This window comes from Fundulus heteroclitus, chromosome 8, assembly GCF_011125445.2.
Source record: "Fundulus heteroclitus isolate FHET01 chromosome 8, MU-UCD_Fhet_4.1, whole genome shotgun sequence".
Classification (NCBI taxonomy): Eukaryota; Metazoa; Chordata; class Actinopteri; order Cyprinodontiformes; family Fundulidae; genus Fundulus; species Fundulus heteroclitus.
In genome coordinates, this window is record NC_046368.1 from 31895954 (window position 1) to 31907384 (window position 11431).

Consider the following 11431-nt stretch of genomic DNA (forward strand, 5'->3'; position numbering starts at 1 on the left):
ATGCTGTACTCCACTTTACTCGGAAGAGGACTTGATGCAGATTGGCTGGATCACAGGCGCATGACGAGACAGCCGGGGAACAGGTGAGTTTCCTGTGTGAATTTTCGTCTAAACTCCATTTTGCTGTCTCCATGTGTTCAGTGAAAGGCCCGCTGTGACAAAGGTGGGGGGGGGGTTGGGGGGGAGGGGGTCTAAAGTCAGCCCACCTCGTTTATGCCCCTGACTCACCAAAGCTGGTAGGCCCAGATCTGCTATCATGTCTAAGATCAAGCCACTGTTGCACCGAATTCTGTGACAGTTGCATATCTTTAAAATGCATAATTTAGCCCTATTATCGCAAAAGGAAACCAGAGTGTCAGGGGAAAAGAATGAAACAGAAAACTCTGACTATGGTATCCTTCGCCTTTCTTTGAGAGGGTTCTTTTGGCCAAACGAACCATCTTCATCAGACAGTTACATACAGTGCTTGAAACATTAACTGTTTATGCATGCACAGCTGCCCCACTGACCCAATGGGGCCTGGTGGTCACAATAACATGGAATTGGGTCACATCAGGTTTCAGCTGGTTTTGGTCCATTTTTCTCACTAATTAAGGAAAATAAACACCGTGGTTGAAGTAAATGAAAACAAAACTGTTTACAGGTAGGAATGAAAGAAGGAAGGGATGAAATAGCAACGGTTTGTTACGAAACAGGAGCATAAAGGGGCAAAGTGACCTGGAACCACCACATCACAGCTCAAAGGAACAACCCACGAGCTGTTGCTGTGTCACAAGCATCATCCACTATAGCTTTACACTGGCCAATAGGCCTTGGCTGTCAAAATAACTGGATCGTTTAGGATAGATGGGCTAGTGGTGACTGTGGCTCACTGGGTAGAGTAGTCATCATTCGATTCCAGCTTCCTCTTGTCTCTTGTTGATGTGCCCCTGGGCAAGGCTGATGGTGTAGGAATGTTAGTGAGTGCCATTGGATGAGTGTAGCTCTAGTGTAAAGGGCTTTGAGTTGTCAGTATGACTAGAAAAATGCTTTATAAATTCTTCTGTCCATTTACTAACCTGCACTCTGTCTTCCACCGATGCGGCAGGAGTACCAAGGAGTTTAACCATCAAAGGTTTTCGAGTCCTATTAAATGGCAAATGCCTTGTTCTTGCACAGTGCTTTATCGAGTCTAAGGACCCCAAAGTGCTTCACATTACATTCACCCATTCACACCTTGACGGTGGTGAGCTATGTTGTACCCACAGCTGCCAGACTCACAGGAGTGAGGCTGCCACACAACCGCTAGCAGACAAAGCAGGTGGAGTGTCTTACCTAAGGACACAACGACTGAGACGTTAGGAGAGGGGGTTCAAACTGGCAACCCGCCAGTTACAGGACAGTATTAGTTGGGCTTTTTTGGCAAAAGCTGACTGGTATCTAGAGATGTTCATACTTACATCCATATGGACAAAAAAAGCCTAGCTCCATCCGAAGAAGAATCTTCAGAGCGTGATGCTGTTACCGGCATATTGCAATTGTGGTGTTTATTGGGAGAGAAAATGTTTATTTGCCATCCCACTGATTACTCCAGACATGTAGAGAATAAAGGTTCTCACATGTTAGCACAATCACTTCTTGTTTAACACAATCAGTGCTAACCAGACATTTCTTCACCTCCTTCAGTGTTGCTGTCAGCTTCTTCAAAAGCATCTCAGACCTTTTTCAGATAGATAGATGGACAGAAAGACAGACATCATGTGGAACATTTTTCCTACTCTTCTCCTGACTGATATATTTGTACATTTAGATCATTTAGGACCTTTATAATTCATCAGATTCTTCTTATTTGACAGCAGATGCATACCCATCTGGTGAGAATGCTGGACTGAAAGATTGTTCATCCAACAGATTTGTTTGGTTTTCAGGTGATTGTGTCACGCTGAAGGTGCAGGAAAATGTGAAATGATCGATCATGTTCCTTTTTTCTTTTTTTTTTTACATTACAAGAAAAATGGTACTTTACCAGGGATGTTATCATTTTATTTCAACTTTAAATAGAAACAGAAGCAAAATAAAGTTCAGTATCAATAAGTCGATTTAATTGGCATCTGATTTGAACATTGCATCAAGGCATCTGCCAGTGTTGGCATCTAGTGCATTTCTCATACCACTTTGAAGTAAGGATATTTTAAGACTTTGCTAAAAGTAGTATCTGTGCAACAACAGCAAGCCCTGCAGTCACAATGTGTACGATGTAACACGTGATTCGTCTGTGTCCTCACACTGACGGAAATAACTCAGGTGATGTTTCTGACATCAGGAGCTCTGCTTTAGGAATAAGTAGCATCCCGAAGCTTCCAGGACCACGTTTGTTCATCGAATCCTGCAGAGACCGATGGAAATAACCACCACTGTCATTCTTCCGAGCTAATTTTATCTCATCTCAGTATTGTTACGCAATGAAACATTCACACTCCCCCCCGCCCCAGAACCCCATCCTCTTACAAGCTCTCCAGCTCGCATACATTATGAGGAGACTGGGTGAGTAAGCATGACACTCGCTGACTTCCCACAGCGCTGTGGAAAAGGCAGCAGAGCCTCAGCGTGACAGGTTATCTGCAGAGCAGGTGCGAGTCAGAAGGAGGGCTCAGTTTGGGTCCAAAAACCTGGATTAGTTCACCCCACAGGGTCACAGATCTCTAATCTGGTCACCTTTCATCATAAAACTGAGAATGTACACAACAATCCTCCCTAAAGGCACAACAAATGTTTTATACTTGTAAAAGCCTTTGGATTTATAAAACCAAACAAGAGCCTGACAGAGGTTGTTGCGCGCTGATAACAGTCGTGTTTTGGCAAATATTACAGTAACAGATACGACTGATGCCTGGTGGTAGAAGCGATGTGGTTTGAGCTGCTTCAGTGCCACCGGGCCTGCTGACACTGACTCTGCGCTTTAGCTGTAAATCTGCTCTCACATTCCCCTTTAGACGCATGACATCAAAGCTTAAAAAGTGTCTGTGTGACTAGGTAAATGAGAGACACATCGTAAAACGCTGCCTCGTGATCCAATGTGAAAGCAATAACACCTTCTTCTTGTGATAATAGGCCTAAATTATGCATTTGAAACATTTCGCACGTGCTTGCTGTGTGTTTGTGCAGTTACCGACGGTGCAGAACTCATCGACACACGACTATAATACTTCTGCAAAAAAATATGTCAAACCCGTGTTTTACTAAGAGGGATGAGCACAGGTTTTCAAATATCCATGTGTGAGCAGACCAAGACTTTTCACACATATAACAACAATGAATCATGGCTCCATTCCAGCAGAGGCTTACAGCAGTGGGGATCGGGCCCTTTATAAGCAAGCCAGAAAGAAAGCTCACCAAGGAGATGAAAGCAGCTTAAAAAACTACAGCGAGAAGCTAAAAAGCAGCTTCTCAGCTAATGACCCGGGTCCCTGAGGAAGAGATTAATAGGCTCTGTCAGTGTCCTCCACCTGTCAGAGGAGCTTGCTGACTGATTGGCAGTTCCAGGTCACACTGAGGAGGCGACAGTGCGGGCCATCTTCTCCAGCCCAAGATCCAACAACACCGGCGCCCCCCAGGGCTGTGTTCTCTCCCCCCTCCTTTTGTCTCTGCACACACAGTGAAGCTGTCTGTGAAAGTTCTCAGATGACACCACTGTCATTGGTCTGTTCCAGGACGCTGACTACATGATCCAGGAGGTGGATCCCTGCCTCTCCTTCCCATCCTCAACAACACTGTGTCTCCTGTGGAGCACTTCGTTTCTAGGAACCACCCTTTCTCTAGACCTAACATGGTCGTCACACATAAGACACTGTTTGGAGGAAGCTCCTGGAGAGACTGTACTTCCTGTGGCAACTTATGAAGTACAGCTTTTCACTGTCATTATTCAGTCTGTTGTACACAGCCATCACTGTGTAGTTTGGCTCATCCACCAACCTTTATTTTCAGGCTGGCACTACAGAGTTCTGCTTACTACCCCCAGACTGTCTCTCTGATGAATGCTGAACAATCAGAATACCCGAATCAACACCATGCTTACTTGCACCAATCCAGATACACCTTCTTTTGTCAAAGAAACATGCATGTTTAGAAAACTTACAAGGAATTGTTTATATTTTTACTTTTTGTGTATTTGTACTAAAATTCCTTCATTGGGACCAAAACAGAGCCAGAGTCCAAATCCTTGTTGCCAACTTAGCACTTAAAACTGATTCAGATTCTGTTTGTTACATTGCACTTTTATCACCACATGGTCACAGTAGAAAATTCAAACTTGAATTCAAAATATCTTTAATGCATTTGTATTTCGCCAATCTAACCCAGCATTTTATTGAACAAGACCTAACCAAGAGTGTTTTCTCCTAAATATGTGACTTGCATTGCTTTAGCAGGGACATAGCATGCAAAAATCCACTTTTTAGCCTGGAAATACATTGTGTGCACTTGGAGTCTCTAGGGATGCAGAACGTTTTAATTTTAGGTCATATTGTTCAAGCTGCTCAGTTTTCTCTGTTCTATTTTACAGTTTTGTTGTTCTTTTTGGGGAAAACTTACGTCACAGTATTTGCTGCGGAACTGCTAAACAAGGTCATGGACTTCTGGCTTACCAGACTCTCAAATCAGTCAATTTTTATTTCTCGGCGCAATTTTGTAATCCAAGCTCAAGGATACGGAAGCTACAAGTGGATAAGTCATCGTTGTTCAGTATATTGTCTCCTAGCATGCTACAAAAATGCCCAAACGGAGTGGAGAGGAACGCTCTGACCTGCAGGGAGGCAGTGTGTGAAGTGCCTACTTTAGATTTAAAGAGACAGCACCAAAACGAGTTGTTCTCAGACGCACCTCAGAACAGGGGCAAAAAGGGGGAATGCGGGGGTACATTAACGAGGAATTCAGACTAAAGCATTGCAGTTCCACATTATATAGACCACAGCTGTATGATTTATATGTGAAAAGGACAAACTGATAAGCATTATATGTCCACTTTAAAGGGATGGGTTGGATTAAAATGTGATTACATGTGGTTGCATGACAGCAATACATAATATCATCCAGCAGGAGGCGGCTTAGAGTTATTTTAGCTTGCTAAAGGGTCACAATCTGTTAGACTGTATGAATCAAGGGTCCTAAACAGTGATCAGAAAAAAAAACAATGGATAAGATGTAATACAAAGTTTTTAATTAATAATGTACAGCAGAATTAGATAAAATGTTAAATTCGAGCATTTTACAGCCAGTTATTACCTTCAATCAATAAGCCATGGTTTATGTGCATGAATGTTGAATTGGTTATTTACAAGGTATGAATGGACATAAAAAGTGGTACAAGGGGAATCATGACTTGCTGCCATGGTGCATAGATTTCATATCGCAGTCAGTTTGCAAAAAAAGTAAATAAAATTGTCAAAGAGATGATAATAGCAGATTTTGGCCAAACAACTTAAACTGAAAATGTTCTTCAGTTGAATAAAAACAAAACTGACGTAATATGGTTAGGACCAATGGAAGATCGATCAAGAGTTAGCACACAGCTTCAGATGCATCAGCTAGTACTCTGACCTGAACCTTAGGAATCTACAGACAATTACAAGGTCGGCCTTCTATCCCCTGAAGAACATTTCCAGGATTAAAGGACTGATGTCTCAGCAGAGTCTTGAAAAAAAATTCATGCGTTTATTTTTAGTCAAATTACTGCAACGGTGTTTCCACAGGTCTGCTCCTGCTGCTGATCCAGAACGCTGCTGCCCGCGTCCTCACTAAGACTAAGAAAGTAGAGCACATCACCCCAGTTCTAAAGTCCTTCCACTGGCTCCCTGTATCTCAGAGAATAGACTTTAAAATACTTCTGTTAGTCTATAAATCCCTGAATGGCTTAGCACCTAAATACATCACAGACTTGTTATCAGTGTATCAACTTTCCAGACCACTCAGGTCGTCTAGCTCCAGCCTGCTCTGCATACCTAGAACCAGAACCAAACACGGAGAAGCAGCATTTAGTTCCTATGCTCCACTTATCTGGAACAAACTTCCAGAAAACTGTAAAAGTGCGGAAAGCCTGAGTTCCTTTAACTCAAAATTAAAACCCTATTTGTTTAGAGTTGCATTTAAATGTTAATGTTCCATTTAAACTCTTGTAGTTCACTGAAACTTCATTAGATGAAGTTTCTTGTCCAACTTATTTTGACCTGGTGCTACTGTTCCACTGCAATGTACAATACTTTCCTCTGTATGTTTTTTATTTTACCTATGCTCTGTTCATGTTCAGCAATTTGAATTGTCTTGTTACTGAAATGGGCTACAAGTAAACTTGCATTGCCTGGTTAAATTATCGTGTTTTCAGCCAAACAACATCTGTCATAAATGATTAAAGTTTTGCCGGATGAGCCAGTCGAGTTTTTTTTCCGGATTGGGTCTTTTCCAGGTCTCACTGTAGTTGTAATTGGAAATTATTGTTGCAGACTCACAATCAGATCGCTCTGCAGTGGGAAAACGGTAAAAAAAATAACAGGACTTTTGGTCGACAGTTTCCAGCCAGGCACTGATTTAGCCACGGTTGGGATGTTCACTTTGTGGATTTTGATGTCATGAATGCAGAAACTATCGCTACTTGCAGTCAAAACACCAGTATGCACAACAGTTTATATATATATATATATATATATATATATATATATATATATATATATATATATATGGAAAAAGGTTTGTTGTCTTTTAAATAAGAAAAGGAAATAGGAAATTAGGAACGAATGCCAACGAGATGTTATCTCTCCATGCTAACATTTTTGCATAGCTGTGAAATAGTAATATCCTATGACATTAAATTACCGATCAAGTTTGCCACGTTTGCACAAACCTCGGTGAGACAGATCAGCTGCAGTGACTGTAGGCTTTTGGTTGGTTTTCTTTCTCCTGTAAACGCTGCACTTTGCAACAGGAATGGAACAGCATAAAGGACTTACAATTGTTCTGTCAGGGAGCAGCAGGAACTAAGCCACTGTTGAGAGAGAAGCGTGCAGTTTGCCACGAGCCAGGAGGCAGAGCAAACGCGCTCGGGGGCAGATGCGATCAACGTTTAGTTATTTAGCCTACATGTGAAATGGTTTGCATGGAAGAAAAGTAACACAGCACATCACCCTGTTCACGCTATCCCCACTGTGACATGTGGTGGTGGTGGCAGCAACATGCTGAGGGGATGCTTGTCTTCAGCCGGGCCGGAAAGGCTGGTCAAAGTTGACTAGACAAAAACCCTAAACATGGATCCAGAGCTGCAAAGGAATCGTTCAGGTCAAAGAATAGAATCCAGACCCAAATCCAATTCAAAATCTGTGACAAGGCTTGAATGATGATATTCACAAACAGGCCCGTCTCTAGATACACAAAGCTGGTAGAGACACCAGCCAAAATACTACAAAGTGTTGCTGAGCAGGCTGACTGCACAAGGCGCACACGTTCCATTTATCAATTTCCTTCTACTTCACAACTGTGCTCCGTGTCAGTCTGTCATTTAAAATCTAGATGTCGTAATGGGCCTTGCAGTTAGACTTTGGAGGATTGTTCAGGCCCGTTTTGGTGTAACCACGCAGAATCACAGCGGCAACGGTGATCTGTTATCAGCAGGATCAGCAGGACCAGCTGCAGCTTCTCCAGCACATCTTCTGTTTCTAACTTATCACTTCCAACACGATTACACACACACACACACACACACTCACACACACACACACACACACTCACACACACAAAGAGCTGAAGAGAACAGTCGCAACGATAAGGCTGAACTGCAACTCCATCACTTGAGGTTAAAAAGCGAGGTCTCCTGGAGAACTTAACTTGCTTCCTCTGGTTTTTTTTCCCAGCCAGCAGAGCCGGCTGTGGAATAATGTTCCTGTGAGACAGACATTGCAGAGAGATCCTGTCTGCCCACGCACAACCTGACAGAGACATTGAGTCCACTCTGCATCTGCCCACTGTGGCACCCTTAGCCCCCTCAGACTCTCATTTTGTCTGCAGCCACATGTTTCAAAAGCTCTAGATTTGTTCCCTTAAAGAAAAAAAAAAGAAAGAAGAAGTCCCAAGACATCCCTAATTGGATTCACAGCAGATCAAAAGCGGCAGCATTCCTCTCTGACTTCCCTGATCAGATGTGTGCCACTGTCATTCCGACACATGAGCTGTCCCCTCACATTAGGCCCGTTTTGTCCCTAATTAGCCCCTGGCCATGGGAGGCTGAGGAGGAGCAGGAGCAGGAGGAGGACGAGCCGGGGGAAGCCCCACGGTGCTTCTGGCCTCATGGACACTCATTTTCAGCCACATCCGACGGCTGGCACCGAGTTGTTGGAGAATTGAAAGAAGTCCAAATGCTCATTTCAGAAGCTTTTGAACAATCTGCAGCGATCACTGCAGTTTGGAGGGAGGTGCGTGTTGGGATGGCGGGGGGACCTCCATCCCTGGTCGGACAGGACAGGGTCATGCAGGCGGCATGCAGGACGCGGCACACAGCGATCTGACTTACTTGCCAAGCTCCTCGTACAGCTGGTACTCATCTGTGAAACGCGTGCAAGTGGTCGCTGCCATGATGCCTCGTTCCTCGGACGGACTGGCTGCTCGGACCGTGTGTGTGAGGATGTGTGTGTGCGCGCGCGTGTGTGTGTGCGCGCGCGTGAGGGAAGGAAGGAGGGGAGTCCCGAAATGCTCGGTGCCCGCTCTTGCCGTGGAACCTTGTGTTTTTTTGGGGAGGGGGAGTGGGGCTACAGTCTCCGCCCACCACAGAGCTCCGGACTGCTGAGCGCTTCAGCTGCTGCCCGGTGCGCTCTGCTCCGCGGCTCCGACCCACACCGGCGCGCTCTCTCCGCTCCGCAGGACGAGCGGCGCGCACTCTTTAAATAGCGGAGGAGACGCCGGCGACGTGACGCGATCCTCCGGAGAGGGAGGAGAGGCTGCGAGCGAGAGGGGAGGCGCGGAGAGGAGAGGAGAGGAGAGGAGAGGGGTTCCGACTGAGCTCACGTTAATCCCCGGCGGTTCATGCGATCGCCCAGGAGGACGGAGGTAGCTCCTGAGGCGCAGCCTGAATAAGATCCTCCGTCCTGCTGATCCTGGTTTCGCGTCATTGCGGCGGGGATCTATTTATAGGCTTCAGCGAGGAAAGCCCTCAGAGTTCAGCGGAGAAACCTTCAGTCCGGGAGTTCTCTCTTAAAAACATCTCCCGGAGCTCTGCTCAGTCACGGCCAAGCGCCTCAACATTCATCAGAGCAGCAGCCCAGGTGCCTGTGGCCACTTTGGCAACTGCGCGGCTCAGGCGGGAGAACCTGTCGAGAGGTCGAGCGTGAATTATGCACTCTGGCCCTGTAAAATCTGAAATCTGGCCCTGTAAAATGTGGCAATTAGAAAGTCGCTGTTAAAAAAGAAAAGGCAGAGGAAGACCCGTTGACAGGGTTAACAGGGGCCAGTGCCCCCTGTAGAACTGTTCCTGGCCCCTGTTATGGCCCCTGTACTAAAGACATGAGGTTAAATTTCTTAGGATGATAAATGTTGTGAATGACTGGTCGTTTGGATCAGTTGTATTTTTTTGTTGATGTTTTTACCCAATAATAAAATAACAAAATAATAAAAAAATAAATGTAAAAAAAATAAAAAATTAAGCTGTTTCACGTTAAGCTCCCGCTGTATTGAGAAAAGATCAGGGCTCTGCAACCTGCAGTTACAGAGCCACAATTGGCTCTTTGGCTTACTTAATATGGTAAACGATGAAATGTTGACCTGTTAAGCCCCCCCCCCCCCCCCCCCCAATCTTTTGTTCTGTGCCCCTGTGAAAGAACACTGGCCCCACCCTGGCCCCCTGCTAAATTTGGTCTAGAACCCCCACTGCCTGTAGGGCCCTCACCAAACATTTGGCTAAAAGTTCTCAGGTCAGATGAGACCGAAATTGAACTTTCGGGCTCATGCAAAACGCAATAGAATAAAATAGCAACCCATTCTAAACACAGCCTGTAAAATACAAGTGATCTCAAGCTATTTTGTTAAGAATCACCCCCCCCCACACACACACACACACACACACACACCAAAAAATAAGAAAATAAATCAGCCTCAGGATGTTCCAAGCCGGTAGAGGCGTACCTGAAGCGACTGTAACTCAGTGAAAAGCTGCTTTAAAAAGGGCCTGGTAAGGGGTGCTGAATACATTTTTCAAAACTTCAAAGCATACAAGTTGGGTTCTGGAGTCTCACTCAGTGGGTCATTATGTGCGTCCGGGTTAAAAGAGCTTTTAGAAGCCAGGCCCTTGCCAGGAACCCGGTCGATTTAAATGAACTTTAAGTATTCTGCCAAAACGAGAGGTACTTTCAGAAAGTAAATGGGCTGGCTCACTGCCAGGGACCAGCCTGTTAGGCATAGGCCGTAAATATTAAACAGGGTTGAGGTGGGACCATTCTGACGCATGTCAGCGGGAAATTCAGGATGAAGCCATTCGGAGGCTGTCGGTCCTCCTTGAGCACTCCATCCCATTCCTGCCAGGCATCAGTACCACCGGCAGTCAAACTGGCCCTTAGCATGACACTACCGCCTCCATGCCCAACAGCTGGAACCGTGTTCGTAGTTCTGACTACATCCACACATCCTCCCTGCTGCAGTGACCAAATAGCCCAGCTCCACCTGTTCCCTGATTCTTCTCCAGAGGTCCTCTGCTCACGACAACAGCTGCACGTTTCAGTCAAGCTGGAAGATGCTGATCATGGGGGCGGGGGGGGGGGGGGGGGGTTGCTCTCTCTTGGTCGGCGCGAGTTCACGTCGAGTTTAAATTGGCTTCCCTGTGGACAGTGCTGGCGTTCCAGTTAAACATCCTAACTAGTCTCCTTTCACATGAACGAGTCAGCACAAAGGAGGCTGATATTAAAGCTCCAAACCAAGCCCTACCGATAATTTGGGGACTACGCTTAAACTCTGCGTCAGTGGTGGGAACAGTGGCACCAGCAGAGACCTTTCATAGGGGGGGGCCAGATGGGGCCATTTAAAAGCCATAATTTCAGGATTTTATTCTACTGTTGTAGTAAAGCTGCCTGTAGAAAACTATTTCAAAGACTTAAGTGAATGCCTACTAACATCTTCTGGTTTATTGTTTGATTTTAATGTTACTAATGATCTAATATGCATAGACCAATAAAAGTACAGTTAACATTTTGAGTTGAACAACAAGTCCTTGTTATTGTGTAATTATATTAGGAATTAGGTGTACATTTATTCATTTATTGAAAAACAAAACAATTACTAGGGGATCGTAGATGCAGGGAGATACAAATAAAAGCGCCATAGAAGGTCAAGAAGAGCGGCTGCCTTGCTGGCTGTGCATGATCGGATTAAATGCTAAACTGATGCTACTACAGTTTACACTGGCTAGTGGGGCGGCCGGGACCCCTGG

The 11431-nt window shown here is 45.1% G+C and overlaps 1 protein-coding gene across 17 annotated transcripts in view; it reads right to left on the bottom strand.

The window, feature by feature from the left end:
- Positions 1-8935, bottom strand: part of LOC105915615 (calcium/calmodulin-dependent protein kinase type II subunit beta) — a 90836-nt gene extending 81901 nt beyond the window's left edge. For 3 of the 17 annotated variants that reach the window (XM_036140607.1, XM_036140617.1, XM_036140611.1), the window contains exon 1: positions 8531-8929. In XM_036140607.1, the coding sequence (XP_035996500.1) occupies positions 8531-8592 (62 nt within the window). In that variant the 5' untranslated portion in view covers positions 8593-8929. Of the gene's footprint in view, positions 1-8530 lie in introns of all 17 variants that reach the window. The other 14 variants (XM_036140615.1, XM_036140609.1, XM_036140613.1 and 11 more) reach the window with 7 other exon arrangements.
- Positions 8936-11431: the final 2496 nt, after the last annotated feature.